The 22226-nt window shown below is 49.4% G+C and overlaps 2 protein-coding genes across 3 annotated transcripts; both read left to right on the forward strand.

Annotated features, from left to right (window-relative positions):
* The first annotated feature begins 11020 nt into the window (after positions 1-11020).
* LOC109773640 (trimethyltridecatetraene synthase) lies at positions 11021-12797 on the forward strand. Its single transcript, XM_020332339.4, has one exon. The coding sequence runs from the start codon at positions 11061-11063 to the stop codon at positions 12660-12662; it is 1602 nt and encodes a 533-aa protein (XP_020187928.1). The 5' UTR covers positions 11021-11060; the 3' UTR covers positions 12663-12797.
* Positions 12798-16825: 4028 nt separating this feature from the next.
* Positions 16826-19463, forward strand: LOC109773641 (reticulon-like protein B18). Of its 2 annotated transcripts, none has more exons than XM_020332340.4 (8): positions 16826-17473; positions 17557-17716; positions 17816-17890; positions 17983-18124; positions 18225-18294; positions 18390-18455; positions 18566-18688; positions 19109-19463. In XM_020332340.4, exons 1-8 carry the CDS (start codon positions 16927-16929, stop codon positions 19162-19164), a joined length of 1239 nt encoding a protein of 412 aa, XP_020187929.1. In that variant the 5' UTR covers positions 16826-16926; the 3' UTR covers positions 19165-19463. The 2 variants fall into 2 exon arrangements, with proteins under 2 accessions (XP_020187929.1, XP_020187930.1); XM_020332341.4 differs by having other exon boundaries at positions 16827-17473; positions 17986-18124.
* Positions 19464-22226: the final 2763 nt, after the last annotated feature.

The following is a 22226-nucleotide window of genomic DNA, read 5'->3' on the forward strand; positions in this document are numbered from 1 at the left end:
CCGTCGGTCTGCCATGTATCAGTTCGTCGACGATGTTCTGTACAGGAAAAGACCAAACGGTGTGAAATTGAAATGCATTCCTCGGGAGGAAGGACTGGAGCTGTTGGCAGAGATACACGGAGGCATATGTGGCTCCCACATAGGGTCGAGGGCCCTTGCCGGCAAGGCATTTAGGCAAGGTTTCTTCTAGCCCACAAACCTCCAGGATGCAACGGCACTAGTAACCAAGTGTGAAGCGTGCCAGTTCCATTCAAAGAAGCTTCATCAACCGGCTCAAGCTCTCCAAACAATCCCTCTTTCCTGGCCATTCTCGGTCTGGGGGCTTGACATACTGGGCCCCTTTCCCCGTGCTGTCGGGGGCTTTGAGTACTTGTACGTGGCAATCAACAAGTTCACAAAGTGGCCGGAGGTGGAGGCAGTGAGAAAGGTGACAGCACAATCAGCCGTCAAGTTCTTCAAGGGCTAGTCTGCCATTTTGGTGTACCAAATAGAGTCATCACCGACAACGGCACGCAGTTCATGAGCCGCGTCTTCATGCAGTACATCCAGGACCTCGGCAGCAAGGCCTGTTTTGCTTCTGTTGCACACCCATGAAGCAATGGCCAGGCTGAGAGGGCGAATCCTGAAGTATTGCGAGGCCTCCGGACAAGAACTTTTGACAGGCTGCACAAGTGCGGATGGCGCTGGATTGATGAATTGCCGGCGGTTCTTCGGTCAAAGAGAACGACACCAAATCGAGCCACCGGCCAGACACCTTTCTCCCTCATTTACGGGGCAGAAGCAGTTCTCCCCATGGAACTCACGTACGGGTCACCCCGAGTGCTCGCTTATGATGAGTTTGAGCAAGAGCAATTGCGGCAAGATGACGCAACGCTCCTCGAGGAAGATCGTCTTCAGGTGGCTGTGAGAGCAGCACGCTACCAGCAAGCCTTGCGCCGCTACCATAGCCGCAAGGTTCATGCCCGAAGTTTTGAGGAAGGCGACCTTGTTCTTCGGCGTGTTCAATCGGCCAAGAATTCCAACAAGTTGACGCCGAAGTGGGAAGGCCCTTATCAGGTAATACGAGTCACCAGGCCCGGCGCAGTCCGCCTGGAGACCGAAGATGCTATTCCAGTGAGAAACTCCTGGAACATCGAACATCTTCGCAAGTTTTACCCATAAGGCGCGGTTGCCGGGCCCCCTGGCAGACCACCTTTTGTACAAGCCTTGCCGGTGAGGCATGTAACCCTTTGTACAAATCCAGGCGCAGACCCTGAGCATAAATAAATGAAGCGCTGGCGCCCTAAGTTTTAGCATGCATGTTGAGTCTCTCCCTCGGTTAGGGTTGATAGTGCTTAGCGGCGACTAACCCCTAGCATAGAGGTCGAGTGTGCATCTCTCTGTTTTCCTTCCCGTCCTTTTTTAGGTTCGCAGGGTGCATGGACATTTCTGCTGAGCTGTTTGGAGGAAAGAGAACAGGCCGGCGCCCCGACCCTGGCAAGCCAAGGTTGCGGGGGGCTGCGGATCCGAATATCCGACCACGGCAAGCCAAGACTATCGGGGGCTGCAACATCAGATAAGTTTTTCATTCCCCGCTCCCTACTTCCGTATGAAACTTGAATGTACAAGACTTCGCTCACTCTTATACCATCATGCTCCCTTTTTCCCATGTACAAAAAACCTTACTTTGGGCCGGGACTTGGTCGTAGCACAGTGGGAAGGGAACGGGCGAAGGGCCCAATCCTGCTTTGCCCCTACCTCCGCCATCGGCGTGAGTGTAATCGAGCTATAGAGCAGGAGGACGACAAGGACCGTTGCCGGGTTACAATGTTTATCTTAAGATAAGAGGACTCGTTCCTTGGTGTGGCCCCTGCCCACGCACAAAAGAAACCTGACAAACACCCTTCTTTTCATTCATACGTTGTTAACAAGTACAATTCGTACGGAATGTATGCCTGAGCAAGGGGATTACAAGGTCTAAATTCTACTAAGGCCCGTAGGCTTACAAACTAAAAAAAAGATAAGTGCCCCGTGATCCCCGTTCTTGCCCTTTTCCTCCCAGGTGCGGCAGGTGAAGGCAAAAAGGGGGCGACAGGGAACGCACCGATGGAGAGCTTGACGAGGAAGGCCCTCGGCAGGGCGCGTGGCCAAGGGATGGGTGGCGCGGCTAGTCGGAGTCGGCGCCCCCCCCCCCCCCCGCTCGGTGCCCTCGTCGTCGTTGTCACTGTCCTCCTCGTCACTTCCGCTTGAGGAGGAGTCTTCGTCATCAGAGGAGCTCTCCACGCAACACTTGAGGCAAGTCCCAAAGTCCCCAAAGACCTTGACAGAGAGCAGGCCATTCTCCATTAATTTGAAGTAGAGAACGAGCCCCTCCGTCAGGCTGTGGACACGAGCGAAGGTCTTCCATCTGCGGCGAAGATAGATGACGTGAGGGACGGGAAAGTCAACATCAACCCGCGTGCCGCCATTCCCGCAGCCCCTCATATGCAACCTCAGAGTCTGTGGCGGATCGAGCTCCATCTCCCGAGCGAATGGAGCAGGGAGATGAAGACGACGGTGCACTGGCCGGTGCAGCCTGATGAAGAACTCGCGGGGCTGGTCCCCGACGTGGCCCTCCATTGGGGGAGGGACCGCCGGCGGAGGCGAGGCCGGTGCACCGCCCCGTCCCCCTCTTCCCCGAGCGCCACGACGACCTCGGCCTCGCCCCTCCCCCTTCCTCTCGTGGTTGGCTCCGCCGCCACGAGCTCTTGGGAATTAGGAGCGCGCTGTCGAGCGGAGACCCTCGTCGCCACCGTCGAAGTGCCGGCGCGCCCTCTCGCCATAGCCGAGGAAAGAAAGGAGCCAAGGTAAAAGGAGATGGATGATGACAGATTGGGGGGTGCCATCCCCCTGCTTATAAAAGGGCGGGGTCGGGGCTCGGGGCTCGGCCGCCCCACTCAACCAATCCGGCCATTGGGGGCGCAGGGAATCGAGACCGACCCGCTGCTCCAATCAGCGGCGACCTGGATTCCCGCCTCGTCATTTAAGGCTCGTGCCCCCCCTCCCCCCGCGCATCCGCCACCTACCATCTTTGAGGCATGGGGGACACGTGGCGAGCAAGCAGAAATCGAGGGGACGAGTGAGGCGACCGTTTTCCACCCCGTGATCGTAGGGCACGGGCGCCTTGAAGGCCATGACCCGAGTCCACTCAGTAAATGAGCCGCGCCCCTGCGTTTTCCTCTTTTTTATGGGGAAGGCGAGAGCCGCCTCTTTACCACGATGTGACGCATGAGGGCAGGAACCGCCCCACGCATGACCCCCACATCACGCACGACCCTCCACGTCGCGCATTCAACGCGGGTCATGGGGAAGCGCAGCGAGCGAAGGAGTTACTGCGGTAAAAATCCGCCCCGCCTGCCCGCGCACCGTTATGGGCCTAGCCCAACAAAGCGTTGCGCTTATGTGTGGCCCAGGCCCGGGGGCTCCTGTCGGTGTACAAAAGTAGGGGCTCTCCTTTTGACCCCTCTACTTGTGCACGGGCAGTCAGAGTCGCGCCTGCGGCCATACTTAGCAGGGCAAAGGGAGGAAGCAAAGTCACAAGACAGGAAAAGCAATGCCAAGATCAGAGACACAAAGAGCAAGAGGGCGAGGTGGACACCCCCGGCAAGACCCTTGCCGGGGCGGCCTCCGCAGCCCCGGCAAGAGCCTTGCCGGGGCAACTTGCCCAACGCCAGCAGAGTGCGCCACCCTTGAGCCCAAGGGTTCCAACACCATCAACCACATTGGAACCAAGGTTCGGGAGGCACCTCCGTGGTGGCATGCAGATCTTTGTGAAGATCATAAGCACACGAGATCAGATGAAGACCAGAAGACGACGACCCTCGGCAAGATCCTTGCCGAAGAAATCCACGAGACCCCCGGCAAGATCCTTGACGGGGACGACCGCGATGCCACGGCAAGACCCTTGCCGGGGCCCCGGCAAGACCCTTGCCAAAGACACCCGCGGGGCCACAGCCAGGCCCACGTCTGCCAAGACTCCACCGCCGTTCCCATGCAGCAGCCAGCCCAACCAGCTGGGCAGGCACCTGCGTGGCAACGTGCGGCCTCCAGGCCAACTCAGCAAGCACCTGTGTGGTGGCATGCAGATCTTTGTGAAGTCCCTACCACCACGCCATCTCAGCAGCATGCTAGCCTATGTGGCGCTGCATGCCTCATTGGCCTAGACACGTGTCGGAGCGAGGCAGAGCGGCGACGGATGGGACGGGCCTCGCTGTCGTCCCCAATAAAGCAACGGGACACCTAAGGAGCGCATTTAATGCGCCTTGTCCCGTAATCACAGGCGATAAGCTTGTGCACTGTATATCTTTGCACCTCCTGTGTGCCACTGTGGCAACCCCTTTTGTCTATAAAAGGAGGCCCGAGGCGTACTGGAGAAGGATTCAGATCTTTTGGACTACGCACGCACCACAGCTAGTTCGAGAGCTCAAGAACGCTCAAATATACACCAAAGCAGGACTAGGGTATTACGCATCCTCGCGGTCCGAACCTGGGTAAACGATCGTTGTGCTGACTACCAGACCCGCTTTTTGCACAACCCCGAGCCCGCCAACCATAGAAGGGATCCCAGTGATTCCATAGGTGTCGTTTCCACCGACAGTGAGCATCAAGAAATTGGTGATGGAGGATGGTTGATGATGACGATGGCAACGGATTCCCCTCTCTGGAGCCCCGAACAGACTCCAGATCTGCCCTCCCGAGGAAGAACAAGGCTTGGCGGCGGCTCCGTATCATAAAACGCGATGAATCCTTCTCTCTGATTTTTTTCTCCCCGAACATGAATATATGGAGTTGGAGTTGAGGTCGGTGGAGGTCCAGGGGGCCCACAAGGTCGGGTGGCACGCCCCCACCCTTGTGGCCAGGGTGTGGGCCCCCTTCACTTGATTCTTTCGCCAATATTTTTTATTAATTCCAAAACTTATCTCCGTGAAGTTTCAAGTCATTCCGAGAACTTTTTATTCTGCACAAAAATAACACCATGGCAATTCTGCTGAAAACAGCGTCAGTCCGGGTTAGTTCCATTCAAATCATGCAAGTTAGAGTCCAAAACAAGGGCAAAAGAGTTTGGAAAAGTAGATACGATTGAGACGTGTCAGAGGGCTCGAAAGATGCACGGTTATAATTTCTCTAATAAATAAGGACAAGACATGTATTGTATTGTTGGCACTAAGGATAAAGCGACGGGGTTTTGTCATATTGATCGACTTCTTCATGTTTATATTATGTCATCTTGCTTATTTCTTTACTCTGTTTTTTGTAAACTTTATACCTTGAGATGCATGTTGGATAGCGGTATTGGGGTGGAGTATTAGTAGTGGATGCAGTTGGATCAACGTTCTACTTATCATGGCTATAATGCCTATATGGGATTGTGCCATGAATGATCATAGCTACTTTATGTTTTCGAGAGAGATGCCACAGGTGAACCTATGGCCCCAAGTTCTATTCTCTATTACATGATTCTTATACAAAAATGCTCTTTTTATTTGTTGTACTACCTTGCTACTATCTATCTCTATTGTTTGCTTCTAATCTTGTAACTAGCAAGACAAGGGGCTTGACAACCCTCTTGTCATGTTGGGTGCAAGTTTGTATCTTGTTTGTGTGCAGGTGTTGTTTACCTTGTTAGCTTCGAAGTTTCCTACTGGTTTGATAACATTGAGTGTCTAACTGAGGGAAATACTTTGCTACTGTTCTATTTCACGCTTCATCTTTGGGACAGTCCCTACAACTCCTCTAGGAGTTAGCAAAAGAATTTCTTGCGCCGTTGCCAGGGAAGTCGTCTACCACCAAATCAGGTGCCTTCGCACAAACTCCTTATTTACTTGTTTTATTCCTTGTCTAGTTAATTTTGCTTCTTACTTTGCTTGTCAATTTTTTAAATACAAAAACACCTTTTGTTGCTATCTTTTCTCTTGCTATCATGTCTAGTTCCTTACTTTCATTTCCACACCTGAGTTAGAAGTGCTTAATTTTAAACAGAGAGGTGGAGAGAGTTTAAAAGAATGCTTGTTATAGGATTTATGATGCTCAAAACATGTCTACTCGTAAACAATCTAACACAAATTTTCTTAGAAATTTTTATGTTGGCGTTACTGCTTGTTATAAATTTGTTTTAAATACTATCACTGGGGGAATTTTATGGGTACTCATACCTTAGATGTTTTTCATTCTATGGGAAATTTAGTAGGATCTTCGTCTCTTATGGTTGATGAAACAGAAATTACCTTGAATCATCTTATGCAAAGATTTGATACAGTTGAAAATAAAATGTCAACTAATCGACAAGTGCACGAATTCGATAGAAAGATGCATAATCATTACTAAGTTAGGATCAATCGTAGGGAATGCTTTAAAATTATTAAAAGAAAAAGAACCTCATACCAATAGAGTAGAACAAAGTCCTATTAAAATCGATAAATTGGAGGAAGTTATAGATGTCTTGGGTTCATATTTTTCTTCTATAAAAACTAGTAAGGAGACATCTAAGAACAATAATATAAAATTTACTTATGTAGCTAAGGTCCCTATACCAAATTTTGGTGCTTCCTCTAGTAAAGAAAAGGAAGATTTAAAGATGATAAGCGTGCACCCCACTATTAGGAAGATAAAAAGGGAACCCAACTTTGACACTAAAATTTTGGATTTCATACCTATGAGTGTTATGATTAAAAGAATGCTAGCAAATCCTCCGAAGAAATCACGTTTCCATATTGAGGAATTGTAAGGTGATAAAACTTGATGCTTGCATTATGCCTAGCTAAAAGGCATTAAAGAAAAGCGCTTGTCGGAAGGCAACCCAATATTTATCTTTACTGTTTTTGTGTGCCAACATAATTATTGCTAATTAGTCATTATGTTTGTATCTTTTCTTTCATTTCTGTGCCAAGTTGAGCCTTTGGACTCTTGCAATTGCATGTTTGTTAGGTTCTGTGTAGAAACAAAAACTTTTGTGCCCAATGTTTGAATTTTCATCATGTACCAGAGCGCACTAATTTCCTGAAATGTGTACATGGTACTTCTCATTATAAATTGCTATCACTTACTAATTTTTCAAAAAAATTAGAGTTGCAAAAGTATGCGTTTAGTGGGGATGCCCAAGGCACCCCAAGGTAATATCCAAGGAGACTCGAGCGTCTAAGATTGGGGATGCCCGGTAGACATCCCCTCTTTCGTCTTTAATAACTATCGATACGTTTTTATTTGTTCACATGATATGTGTTTTGTTTGGAGCGTCTTTTGCTTTTATTTTAGTTTTCTTTGCTGGTCATGACAATCATTATGTTCTGATGATCAAACTTCTTAAAGAGACACGCATTGGTCTTTTATTTATAGAATGCTCATTGATCTTCGCTTATATCTTTTTGAGTTGAGGTTTTTATAGAATTTGTTGTTGCACTTCACTTATATATGTTAGAGCATGACAATAAATTACGTTTTTATAGAAATGATTAGGACTTTCTTGCCTCACTTATATCTTTCTGGAGAGTTTAATGGTAATCACTAATTTGCATGAATTATGTGTTGGTCCTAGAAATAATAGGTATGTAGAAGTGGTATAATAAAAATTTGCATGAGCTTGTAGATCACTGAACTTCATAACAGCTCGGCAATCTGGTTGCTGAAACTGTCTTTCTACTACCCTGGCTTATGCCCGGATGCCGTAATAAGCTTAGGGCGTGCTTGGTTGCCCGCATGCAGCCCAACCAGGCCCGCGCGGGATGTGCGCGACATGTTTGGTTGGCTGTCCTGCATGCGGTTTAAGGCCCGCACGAACCTCAAAGCAGCCCGCGGCCTGGCCTGGCGGGAACTGCCGAATTGGCAGTTTCTCGTGAGCCTGGCCGGACGCGGCCGCGCGTGCGGGGCAGTTGCACGCCTCGGGCAGCGCGGGAGACGGAGGCGACGTCTTATTACTCGCCCCCCACTCTCCTGTCACCGCTCAGGCGCACTGTTCCCACCGCTCCCTCTCTCTCTCCCTCACCGCCCTCCCTCTCCTCTCCTCTGCTCCGATGGCTCCGCCACGCCCACCGCTGCGCCGCCCTCTGACCCCGGTCGACCAGCGCATCGCCAGCATCCAGGAGCGCCGGCTGGCCGGGCTCCAGAACTCGGGCCGCAACCTGGCCTCGGTGCTGCGGGCGCTGTCCCCCATCTGCTGCCGGCCTCCACGAGCGCCGGCCAATGCGGTGCCGGCCGTTCCTGCTCCGCCGCCGATTCCGGACCTCGTGGTCCTGGGCTCGGCACCGGCGCCGTCGACGGAGCCGCCCCTTCTTGGGACACCATTGGGCTCGGGGGTTTTCTTGACCCCCGTCCAAGGGTTTTCTCCGGTCGGGGGGCCGTCCTTCTCGACCTCCGGCGTGGCGTTCAACACGGGGCCGATGCCGCAGGCCGTCGCCGGGCCGACTCATCCTCTGCTCCGCCATCTCTATCATTCCTACCGGGGTTTTCACCCCGGCCTCAGTTCGCCGCGGCTGCGCGTGCTCCGGTGAGTCAAATCCCCTCAAATCTTGCTCCTAGTTGTAGATTTGTGGTTAATTTCTTAGGCATGTGCTAGGATTGATAAGATTCTAGCGGATCCGATTGGATGCGATCCCAATCGAATCCAATCGGACTGATCTGTTCTTGTTATGTACAGTGCGTGTGCTAGTGCTTGTGTTCATGCTAGAATGCTAGTAGCTGTGTTACATGCTAGATTCATGTTCATGCTAGAATCCTAGAATCATGCTAGTCCGAGTCCTACTACATGCTAGGTTTGTGCTACATGCTAGTAGTTGTGTTCATGCTAGAATCATGTTCATGTTGAGTGATGAATGCTAGAATCATGTTGATTGATGGGTGTTGAAGCTAGGGTTTGTGCCATGAGTGGATGTTATACGTGCATGTAGTAGGACCATTTTAGGATGGTCCCAAATCTGCATGGCTGCACATGGGTGCTATTGGCACTTGCTGTTGCTATTTTTAGATGTTTTCTTGTTTAGGATAGTGCAGTGATCAGTGCCAGTTGCAGCAAAGAAGATGCCACTGATCAGTGACTTGCCCAACAACAAGTGTCATTGATAAGTGGCATTTTCCCCCAGGCAAATGCCACTTATCAATGGCACTTGCTGTTGGGCAAAATGGCACTTATCAATGGCACTTGCTATTGGGCAAGTCACTGATCAGTGTCATTGATCAGTGCCATCTGCACTACAGCAAGTAGATTAGTGCTCTTGCCCAACACCAAGTGCCACTGATCATTGGCATTTGGCCATGAGCACATGCCACTGATCAGTGGCACTTGCTGTTGGGCAAATGCCACTGATCAGTGGCACTTGCTGTTGGGCAAATGCCACTGATCAGTGGCACTTGCTGTTGGGCAAGTCCACTGATCAGTGCCACTGATCAGTGGCATTTGCTTGCTTGCTTGCTTTGTTTGATACTAATACTTGTCATGTTGCCTGACAAGATACTGAAGACTGACTGGGATGTGGCGGGTGGAGGAGCTCAGGTCGTGGCCGGAGCTGAGCGCGCCGAGGATTTCATCCCCACGAACAGGTGGCTCAGGACGGTGGACCTACCTGGCAAGATCGCCTTCATGAGCGTGCCTCGTTCAAGGGGACGATCTCCGAGGCAGGGCCACGAGGAGGGAGCCAGGGAGCCGATGAGATTCTACCAGCAGATCAAGGACAACGAGGACCTCGCCATGCTCGTCGTCCCTCCCAAGTTCGTGGAGGTGATGAACACCTGGCTGGTCATCAAGCGACTCCCGCGCGTGGTCAGGCTCTCAGCCAACAAGCGGTGCGTGTTCTGGGTGCAGGTCCAAAACTTCGAGGGCCAGATGGTGCTTGGCCGGGGGTGGAACTACTTCTGCCGCCGCCACTGCATCGTCCCCGGCGACCTCGTCGTTGTGCGCATCTCCGGACTCGGACTAAAGGTTCAGATCTACAACCACGACTCGTCGGTGACGTGCAGGTATCGTTGCAGCAGGCACAACTGCCTTGGTGGCATCGAGCAGGCTAGGTAGTTAAGTTAAGTCAGGTGTTAGTGGAGAACTTTTAGGGTGTGTGGCGAGACTTGTGCTGGGAACATGTTCATATTTTGGCCAGGAGCTGCACCCTGGCACAACAGGGAAGGAGGATGCCCCTGCTCTTAATCTAGACTTATGATATCTAGTTAAGTAGTTTGTTGTGTTATGTTTGTTGTCATTACATTGCTTGCTTTGTTTGATCTTGCTGTTGTGATGTTGCTATTGTGCTGATCATGTGTGGTGATAAGGCCATCACATTTGAATGGGGTGAGCAGAACACAAACGCTGTTTGCAACCAAACAGCTGAAGTTTGCATCTGCTCACATCCTAAGCACAAATGCGGGCAACCAAACAGCAGGGGGGTAAGTGCCTCTCGATGCGATGCAGGCAACCAAACAGGTTGCATCTGCTGCATATGAGGCTTTTTTCAGCAACCAGGCTGGCTAGAGATGGACATGCAATGCAACTACTGTTGCAAACTGCAATTAAACACGCCCTTAGTATTGTTGAGCTATGTTTTTGTTCTTAGTTTTGAGTTTCTTTGAGCACTTTGTTCTGAACATGCATGCCATGACTACCCTGGTTTGGTTCAAGTAATGGCACCGGGGGTTTGCCCTCCTGATAGTCTAAAGACCTTATGTTTTTTTCTTACAATTCCTAAAAGGGCCTAAATGAGTATAGATCAGAGATGTTTGACTGGTCCAACTCAAAAAAAGAAAGACATTTGACTGGTTAAACGCGATTCCATTTACTCCAATAATTGTTAACAGACTTGTACGTACTCCGTATTTTTGTGGCAGCCTGCACCCTAAGACATGTCTCCTCGTGGATCACACACAAACACTTATCTGCATATTTTCCTTGCATGGGCTGAGGGCAATCGCAAAGACACGAACACCCATCTGCATACCTTTCATGCTTGGATAGCGAAATGTGTTACAGCCAACCACTTTTCATCACAAACCACACTGAAAATGATGCATATATATGCTTGGTCACACATACACACCCAAGTAGTGCCAAGGCCAAAACGTTTCCAATAATGGAGCTCACATCGACACTGCCCATAGTCATGGCCTTGGTCACCATCCTCATCGTCCTCGTCCTCAGCTCCGTCTTGTCACGACGCCGCCAGAGTAAGGCCCTGAACCTCCCGCCGGGACCGCGGGGCTGGCCAGTGCTCGGCAGCCTCGGCGCCCTCGCGGGCGCGCTCCCGCCGCACCGCGCTCTGGCCGCGCTCGCGGCGCGCCACGGCCCGCTCATGCACCTCCGTCTCGGTTCCTACCATGCCGTCGTCGCCTCCTCCGCCGACGCCGCCCGGCTCGTCCTCAAGACACACGACCTCGCCTTCGCCGACCGCCCCCGCACCGCTGCCGGCGAGCACGCCGCGTACGGGTACCTTGGTATCGTGCACACCCCGTATGGCGCATACTGGCGTATGGCGCGCAGGCTCTGCGGCACCGAGCTCTTCTCCCAGCGTCGCGTCGATTCGTACGAGTATATTCGGAAGCAGGAGCTCCGGGCGCTCGTGTGTGGCCTGCTCGAATGCCGCGGCCGTGCCGTTGCGGTCCGGCAGCACCTGGCGGACGCCACGCTGCGGAATGTGCTCCGCATGTCGGTGGGGGAGAAGTGGTCGGGCTGCTACGGCAGCGCCGAGGGTGAGGAGTTCCGGCGCACGCTTGACGAGGCGTTCGCCGTGACCGGAGCGGTGAGCAACGTCGGCGAGTGGGTGCCATGGCTCGGGTGGCTCGACGTGCAGGGCTGCGTCCGGAGGATGAAGCAGTTGAGCAAGGTGTACGATCGGTTCCTCGAGAGGATTCTCGATGAGCACGACGAGGAGCGGCGCAAGGTGGCGATGGCTACCGGAGCTGGCCACGGCGAGGCCGCTGCAGCGAGGGACTTGGTGGACGTGCTGCTGCAGCTCGCCGAGGCGGAAGGCGAGACGGTTGGGAAGTCGTCAACAGAAGCAAGGCTCACGCGTGACGGCGTCAAGGCCTTCGTCCAGGACATCATCGCCGGTGGCACGGAGAGCTCTGCGGTGACCATGGAGTGGGCCATGTCGGAGCTCTTGCGCCGGCCGGATGCCGCTGCCGCCGCCACCGACGAGCTCGACCGCGTGGTGGGCCGCAGCCGGTGGGTCGAAGAAAGCGACCTGGCCCGCCTACCCTACATCGACGCCGTGGTGAAGGAAACAATGCGGCTGCACCCGGTGGGCCCGCTTCTAGTCCCGCACATGGCTCGGGAGGACACACTGGTCGCCGGCTACGACGTCCCCGCCGGCGCGCGCGTGCTGGTGAACGTGTGGGCCATTGCGCGAGACCCGGCGTCGTGGCCCGACCGGCCCGACGAGTTCCGGCCGGAGCGCTTCGCCGGGAGCGCCGTGGACGTTCGTGGGCAGCACTTCGAGCTGCTGCCGTTCGGTGCCGGGCGGCGGATATGCCCGGCGTACGGGCTGGCGATGAAGGTGATAGGCGCCGGCCTGGCCAACCTGCTGCAAGGGTTCGCGTGGCGGCTGCCAGAAGGGGTCTCGCCGGAGGACCTGAGCATGGAGGAGCTCGTCGGGCTGTCGACGCGCAGGAAGGTGCCACTCGTCGCCGTACCGGAGCCAAGGCTGCCGGCGCATCTCTACACCGCCATGACCTGATCAGAACCGTGCATGCAGAATCAATTTCCCGAACAGTTGATGCAATCGACTGAATTAGCTCAACGCAGCTTGGTGGAGCTCTCTTCTCAGCCACACCATCTTTCCTTTTCTCTCAAGAACCCTGCGTTGCGACTAGCGAGTGATTGCCTATGTCTTTTTCCTAGCACAGCACCTGAGTTGTTTGTTTCAGTGTGTGGCTGCGGATTTGTACGTACCATTACTCTATTTCTAAAAAAATCATGATAATACGTGTCTCATTCATATTATAAAAATCAAAATACAAATCACGTAAAAATCGACCTGACAAAACAGAAAAGACAGCAGAACATCTCTGAGATTAACCACCAACACCGTCATTTGCCTTCGGCACCATCATAGTAGCCATCGAAGAAAAAATAATAACGGATCACCTCCTCACCCGAGCTCAACGCGACTCCATCGTTGATATGCAGCTTTGCGGACCTCCAAGGCAGCTCATAAAAGCGAAGCCATCTTCGTCGAACTAATCAGACGGAGACAACACTCCGGACACGCTATCAAACTTCAGATCTAGCACCCAGGGCCGTTCATGGGCCTGTGCGGGCAGTGCGACCGCAATGGCCCCTCAAAATTCCAGGGGGCCCTCATTTTGGGCCAACGTCTATTATACTTTTCGTTTTGGGCCCTTTTTCACACCTATTCGCTGGCTCCCCCAAACCGGGCCTGCTCCTAAATCTCCCAAACCGAGCCTTTCCCGGGTCCCCATCTACACAGCCTGCCGATCCATCGATCGACCTATCGATCTTTCCGAGAGGAACTGACGGAAGTGCGCCGCCGCCGCATGGTGACCTGCGCTAGCAGTGTTTTCTCGTTTATGATTGCTTCGTTTCCTGCCCGGAGACATAGCCCATAGCCCTGCTCGTATGAAGAACTAATTCCATGATTCTGCTGGCCGCCGGACGCTCGGCAAGTGGCAGCAAATCACAACGAACAAGTAGAAGCAGCAGGTGGCCGAGACCAAGGTGAGGCATCACCAATCTGTCACCAGGTGCGCTCAAATTGATTCCCTATTTAGTTTAGACTATTTTGTTTTGTTGAATAATTATGTTAGTGAGTATATTGTGTGCGTATATATGCAGCAGTTCATCAATCAATTTTTTGTAGGGAAGATATATACGGAGTAGTTGATTAGTTAATGACGTTGACACACATCATGATTTTCAAGATAGTTGCTCGTTTAAAATTCAGGTTCACTCTTGACAAGCCTATAACTTATGCAGTGTTTGAATTTATTCAATTTTCTTTCATTAAAAAACCGTGTATTCTACAAATTTTAGGGACACAATTTGATTTCGCACCGGGGCCTCAAAATTCTGGAGACGGTCCTGCTGCACCCCACCTCGTAGGGCCTAATCTAAAGCTACACGATCCATACACGTAGATCCGGCAACCCCCTCACCACCGACGACCGAGGGCGATGGCGAAGGGAAGCCGCCGGAGGAACAAGGCGGAGGGACTCTCCTGACAACGGCTAGGGTTTCTAGTCGCATGCCCAAGAGGAAAAGACACGTCGTTTGTTTGCTCTCTTTCTATCTTGATGAAATGACTCCCAAAGCTCTTGGGTGTTACCAAAAAAGAAAAAGAACATGCACATACACATACACATACACATACACCAAACAGTACATAAGAAACGCTGCTTGCTTTCATTCTTCCAAAAGAATGAAATCTATTATAAAGATTCAACGGAAATACAAATCACCTAAACATAACAAAAATTACATTGAGGTTGATGAACCACCGACATTGCCGACACACAACTGTCGTCACTCGTATACCGGAGCCGGTCTGACCTTATAAATGACAACCGGGAACCATTGTTCTACGGTTTCCAATCAAAAAAAAAAAGACAACCGGGAAGTCTCCGTGAATGTGCCCCTAAAGACCGGAGGAGCAGTCGTCGCCATTGAATCCTTGAATATATTTGAAGAAGCTGACACCAAATCTCACTGTTGCATATGCATGATGAAATACTCTAACTTTGCTGCTTGAAAAAGCTGGCCGGAATCTATGCCGAAGCTCCGTCTAATTTTTCCCGATAGACGAACTTCATGAGGATCGGAACCGAGAAGATTGGCTCGAAGAAGAAGGAAGGAAGGAAGGAAGGAAGGAGGAAGGAGGGTCACGCGTCACACGCATCACACGGCAGCTGCATGACTTGAGGTCGCCAGTCCAAAACTCAGAGCGCTGGTGTACTGCATGCACCACTGCAGGAATGAACACTCCTGGGTTGGTGGCTTGATGTTGCATGGTGTCTTTCATGTGACGTGTGAATGTGATGCATATTGATGCTAGTGTGGTTTTTTTTTGGGCCCAATTTGCCATGTATTTTTTCTTCTTTTTGAAAATGGGCCCATGTTCACAATATATGTACGTGACAGACAAAAAAGGTTAAAATTTGTCATGTGCGACTCTAAAATTCGTGTCAACTTTGGTTAATAAGGTATTTATCGAAACCGTACCGAAATACTATTATTATTTTTCATGGTACCGAAATACTACTATGGTATTTACCAAACCGAACCATATTCTCCATTAATACCGTATTTACCAAAGTACAAGAACCATCCTTACCAAAATACCATATTAACCAAACTATATTACCAAATTAACCGAACACCCAGGCCTGTCACACCGGTTGCTAATCTTGACCCAAGGCTTGTAGCGTACACACTTGCAAAATGTCAAAATCATGTGACACGTGTCATTTTCCTCTGCATTTGTTTCCTTTAGCAGGTTTTCCTTTCCGCGCTTATTTTCTAAGAGTTCCATGCAGAATCAACGTTTGGTAAAAGAAATGCAAACTAAAATAACAAGGAACCAAACTTCATTCTATGGATCACTAGCTTCAAGTCAAAATGAAGCGACTGATTCCACCGGATTCTTTTTCATAGAAAAAAATGTCGTTTTGTAAATCAGATTAGGCCTAAGGGAGCATAAATGCATATCGTTTGGACTTTCATGACTTTAAGAAATTTTTAGGACTTGTGGTGCTATTAGCTCTTTGAAAAAAGTAGCAAACAATACCTCTTTAGAAGTGGTACTTCTTGATTCACAAAAATAGTACTTAGAATTATTTATGGGGCCCGCTCCCCCCCCCCCCCCCCCCTATGCACTATTCGGGGCTCCTTCGATTTAAAAGATTTTCCTAGGAATTTCGAAGGATTGGAATCCCTCGAATGTTTTCTATGTTCATTGTTTGATTTGTAAGATCAAATTCTATAGGATTTTTCCTAAGGTTCTTTATTCTACATTTCATAAAAGACATAGCAATCACTGAAACCCTCGAAAGAATCCTTTGTTTTCCTGTAATGCGGTCATGCAAAAGTAAATTATATAGGATTCAAATGAGCATGACATGGCAATTACTCCCTCTGTCCCATAATATAAGAACGTTTTTTATACTACACTAGTGTCGAAAACGTTCTTATATTACGGGACGGAGGGAGTATATGTTTCCCTTTTTTGTTGGTCAATCCTATGTTTTCATATTCTTTCGTTTTTGAAATCCTGCTAATCAAAAAGCCCCCTAAAAATTAATCTATCTACGTGGCTCTTCCGGTGAATTGCATCAGGCCTCAGGGAAAATTGCCTCCGGGTGAATGTTTGGATTCTTGTGAAATATGTATGACTAGAGGAACTTTCCTGCGTTTTACTATTCATCATAGTCATTGAAAAGTGTCGAGGAATGGCTCGCTAAATGAATCAATGCACAATTTTTTGCTAATAACACGCTATAGTGCGATATAGCACGTTAATAGTGAATTTTAAGTCCGATGTTATTTCACTATAGCGTGCTATTTTTTTCATTGTTCAAGGTGAAAATTCCTGTGAGAATCTCTCATTCCAAGTTTCCTTTGATCGTTTTTCAATTTTTTAGGGGACTTTGATCTTTTTAGTTTTTTTAGGGGACTTTGATCGTTTTTAGTGGATCCGAAGTTTCCTTTCAAATTACTGTGAACCGAACAGGCCCTAAATTTGACCCACCCCCCAACGGGCCATTCGCGAGTCACCCAGCACACCCGCCACGTGCCCTGGCCGCTTGTCGAACCCCGCAACGGCTATATCGCGAACCTCCTCCCTGATAAGTGGGCCCAGCGAATCTATGTAGCCTCTCGCTTTCCTTTCCTCCACGACCGCCCTTGACTTTTAAACGCCGAAGACTCCCACCCAAACCCGCACAGACCGAAGCAAAGGTGAAGCAATCAAGCAAATCGAGCAGCACATGGCGGCCATGGCCATGAACCCCACCTCGCCGGCCCCATCCGCGAAGCTCCGGACGCCTCCGTACCACCACCCCTCCCCCGCGGCGGAGGAGGAGCCCATGGCGACGCCGCCGCCGAAGCCGGCGGGCCAGAGGTCGCCCCTGCCGTCGCCGCTGCAGCTTTCCGGCGGGTACTCGCTCCACGAGCTGCTCCTCCTCTCCCCGTCGCCGACCTCCCGCCGCACCCGCTCGGGCCGGCGGGGCGCGGCCGGGGCAAGCGTGGATTCGAGCCTGGAGATGGCGGGGACGCCCCCAAGGCGGAGGCGCGCGACGCCCACGGGGGCCTCGCCGAGGAACGCGAGGAGGGCGAGGCGGAGGCTGGAGAAGGAGGCCGAGCCGGAGGAGGAAGCCGTCAGGAAGGCGCGCCGGAGGAGGTCCTCCAGGGTGGCGTCCAAGGTCGCCGCCGCGGTGGCTGTGGACAAGGCGGTGGCGGCGGCGGCCGCCGCCCCAGAGAAGGAGGACGGCATGAGCTTGGCCTTGGTTCCTGCTTCTGCCGATGCCACTCATGGTGAGCGTTGCTAGATTACTGGTTGAAGAAAGCATTGCTAGATCCGAATGCTGACTTCCTAGTAACTGTTGTTGTTGCTTCAGTTACAGGAACTGACGCTCTGGAGCAGTCCGGGTGGGAAAGTCTCTGGGAAAGGGTCGTCGAGCTAGTGATGTGGAAGGACGTGGCGAAATCAGCACTCTGGTTCGGGCTGGGATCCATGTTCTTCTTATCTTGCTCCTTTTCAAGAGAGATCACTTTCAGGTATCCGTGATCTGCTACTCTTTTACCTCAAATTTCTACTCTGTTCTATGTTTCTTCCTATGCTAATCTCGTATAATTTTCCTGTGACCATCTCTGCAGCCCAATTTCTGTATTTTGTCAGCTGGGCGTTATGATTTTGGGTCTAGCCTTCTTTAAGGATTCTGTGCCACAGAGGTATGAAGTTTGAACCAATGATCAATTTGTGCCACAGAATTAGTTCGTTACTCTGTTTGAACCGAGCAGCTAATTTCAGTTACCATTTGTAGCAGGCAGCCGGTGAGGGAAAGGAACTTCCAGTTGACCGAAAAAGATGTGCTTCGTGCTGCCGGAGCTGTGCTGCCGATTGCTAACTCCATCATATCCACGGCACAAGTGATCTTCTCGGGCAACCCATCGATGACTCTCAAAGTAAGCATTAAATTGTATTCGTGACTGGGTCGTTCTGGCTGAAGCATAATTTTCCCTGAGTAATTTACAAATTTTTGTCTCTTTGATATCTGAATCTTAGGTATTGCCTGTTCTTCTGTTCGGTGCAAAATATGGTAGTCTAGTTACGGTATGGAGGCTTCTAGCCACAGGTACAATTGGGTGCATAAAGCACTATCACAACAATCTTAGCATGACTGCAGTGTCTGCAGTGCTATGTCATGTTCTTATTCACGAAACTTTGCAGGTTTCTTCACCAGTTTTACACTCCCAAAGCTTTATATCTGCTATTCAACTCAAATTCATATGATAGGTACAATTACTGGTCCATACTCTGAGATTACCTTATTTGTTATATATGGCTACTGTTTACCCAAACTCATAGCGTAACACTAACACCGATGTCTACCCTTTTTACCCCAGCTGAGAATTTGATAGACCGGGCTCTAGAAGCATGGAAGTCTTGCCCCCGCAAGAAATTCGTTGCGGGTACAGCAGTGATAGTGTGCTGGAATTTGTTTAGTGTTAAGACACGCTTCGTGGCAGGTACAGTTGGGAAACTTTTTTTGTGGTGGCAATCTTTCAGATTTAGCTCCAATGCAGTGCTGATGAAAGTATGATATATTTATTAGCAAATGACAAGTTTACCATATGAGCCTTGATTTGCATCATGGAAAGGGTTGTGTAAATTCTGACACCTGTATGGTGTCATTTTCTCCACCAAAAGAATCTAGAAAGAAATGGCCTGAAGGGTTTCAGGAAACTAAAACCCAACTCAATTTTCAATATTGGATAGGTAGGGTTTGTTAAAGTGTTAACATCTCATGTGCGAGCTTTAGACACTTGGTGCATGAGAAAACATTCCTTTTCTTATGATTCCGGTTGAATTCAAATTAAATGTGAAAAATCGTTCATGACTGCGGCAAATTCATTATTATAACATGAAAGTGCATCTTTTTTTGGCAGCCTTCATTTCAGTAGTGATACTGCGGTACAATCATCAGACCGCAGGGCTGGTGTGATCCCGGAAGTTGAATGTTGCCAAGATGATCAAGAGCACTAGAACAGCAAATGGAGGTAGAACTATAGAAGACTGGAGTTGAATTTGCCGCAGGAATGCTTTTGATGTGTACAAAGAATTTTTTTTATTTACTTACAATAATAATTTCTTCCACATCTAGTGGTTGTACACTTAGCTATGATGTCTGTAACAACGAACTAGCAGCAGTAGACATGAGGCATATTGCAGGATCGGGACTAGTTCCACCGTATTGTTCTCCACTCCTGCAATTTTATAATATGAATAAGCCATTTCATTGAATGTTTGACAAAAGCCAATTCTTCTTATTGTGCTATCAACTGTCTTTTAGGGCATATATTAATCTCAATTGAAACAAGGTTTTGTCCGATCGGAATTGCCTTACACACGATCTTTTCTCATCCGATTCTGTACGACAAGAGAGAGGCTTGGTTCAATCTGATGTGGCCCACAAGCCCAGACCAGTCTTATCGTACACCACTTTGGATGAATTTCATCGTACGTGTAGCAACACTCTTGTCCGATGGCACGATTAAAAACAAATTGCTATATCAGTCAAGTCCACCGGACCGGGAACCTAGTACAGTGAAATTCGCTGTCATCATCCTATTATCCAACGATTCATCTTTGCTACTAGATCACGGAAAAATAGAACATTTATAAGGGTGTATTATCACATAAAAATTTCACAGAACCAAGATGATGAATGTTGTTACATCTTTTGTCGATTCAAATTCAACACCAGAATGTAAGACGTTTTGGCAGTTTAAATTATAATTCTACACCAGAAACGACCACAGGCTTGTTGCCATCGCTGCCACCACAATTCCAAAGTCGTCAGCCTCCGCCGGTGAGGATGGGGATGAGTGCATGGCGAGCCATGGAAGTTCTATCAGAAAATACTTCATAGCAGAAGCAGTTGACCATAGTTTTTCTGCACTGTCGAAATACAATGTCCCAGGACGATCGTAGCTGGAGAGTCAGTGACATGGTATAAATGAGAACTGTGTATATCAGCTCTCAACAATCTGTTAGGGGCACATACAATTCGGTTCTCTAATTCAAAGGTGTCATACTTCACCATAACCTCCGTTTGTGAGGAAAGGGAAATATTATAATGACCGACGCAAGATTACCGAATCTGACAACAGGAAATAGGCTATGAAAACTGTCAAAACATGGAAGTATAGTTAATTCAAATTTAAGTGATAGGTTTATTCATATTCTAACATAGTGATAAGTCTTTCGGCTTTGAACACAAGGGCATCTCTAATCAAACCCTGAAACATTAACTCTTCAAGAGATTGCTCTTTGAGCAGTTAAGCCCTAGGTAACCGATCCCTCAAATGATTAACTCCTCAAACTTGTTAGGATAATCCGAAGCGCACATCGATCCGTACAGGAAAATCACACAAGCACGAGCACAGCACCGAGATTATTTACCAAGGTTCACCATCATAGCTAATCCCAGGGCATGATTACTGGCGCACCTCCCATGTACAAAATCACACGATGTAGATCGACGATAAGCCCTTCGAGACCATCAGACAGTGTGCCGACCATCTGCCACGCGCCTGTCCGGCCAACCCTGCCACGAGCGCCCGAACCGTCCCTCTCGTGATCTTTGTCTTAGCCTACAACTTATGTCTAGTCTATTAGGCTACCCCTGGTGCCTATCTATAATAAGCCCGGGTTACGCGTGTCCGACTCAAACACGTAACCCACCGTAATTACAAGTCCAACTATAGCCCAACTCATAAACATAATATTCGACAGATATTACAACAAATATTTTTAGTAGTTAAGGCTCAAACTTTGTCCCTATAACTCAAATTTGAGTAGCCGCATCCCCTTATGCGTAAAAGATTCCCTCCTGCCTCCCCTCCTCTTCCCGCCCACAGCTCGGCTCCTCTTCCTGCCTCCGCCGCCGCATGGTGCCAAACACACCGATTGTAGCAGGAATGGAACCGCCGGCCCCCTCGGCACCATGGAATAGCTATGGAAATATTGATCTTGGGGATCATGAGAAATGTTGGTCTCGGAGACCATGAGAGTTTTGGTATGATCTCGGTGTGATCATGAGAATATGGTTATCATCTTGGTAGGATCATCGGAAACACTTAAAATGTTATACCCATATATCCGTATGCTTTATCTTCATATTAATTGCTAGATAAAGTCTGTTAAAATTGCTATGTCATGATAGCTAGAATGGTTATGATAATGTGATATAACATGGTTTTCTTTGCTTAGTGATATATGTCATTTGGTTCTTGCGACTACTTTCAAAGTACTCACTAGCTCGTTCTTTTTACCAGATCCAACTGAGGTGTCGTCTTCCACTAGCGTGAAGTCGGAGTGTTCATTTGCTAGGAGAGTTTTCTAGCCAGTTCCTTGTGGAGTGGTGTCCCTCCAAGTCCGTGCTCCCACTTAGTTTGTCTTCCGCTATAGTTAAACTCTGCTATAGTGCCAATTATGGTGTTGCTTTAATAAACAAGCCACAATTGCTTTGTAAACCTTCTTTTAGTAAATGTCTATGTTGTGAGTATCATGTATGTCAAGTGCGCCAATGTGATTCTTGGGCCAGCGTGCACGAGCTGCAAATTGGTGTGTGCCAATGTCTCAATTGGATGAATTGCATGTACTCGGCCTCGATGAGATAGCGATGTCTATTGGCGCATGATCGTGAGAGGGAGAATGATCCCGAAGTGGAGGAGGTCGAGGAACCCGTGGAGCCACCACGCAAGCATGAAGAAGGTAAGGTTGGTGAACTACCATATAGCCAAGAGGACATCACTTTGTGCCTTGCGTGGATGAATGTCTCGACTCAGTTGGTACCTAAAAATAGGTGGATTAGTTTTGGAGTAGGATAGAAGAGTACTCCCTCCGTTCCATAATATAAGAGTGTAGTGTCAAAAACGCTCTTATATTATAGGATGGAGGGAGTACTACTCAAGCAACGTGATTGTTCCTTCTCATCATATTCAAGGGTCTCTTGCCACTAGTGGGGTGTGTGATCCAAGATCAATGCAACTGATGTCTGGT

The sequence above is a fragment of the Aegilops tauschii genome, chromosome 5 (assembly GCF_002575655.3).
Source record: "Aegilops tauschii subsp. strangulata cultivar AL8/78 chromosome 5, Aet v6.0, whole genome shotgun sequence".
Taxonomy (NCBI): domain Eukaryota; kingdom Viridiplantae; phylum Streptophyta; class Magnoliopsida; order Poales; family Poaceae; genus Aegilops; species Aegilops tauschii.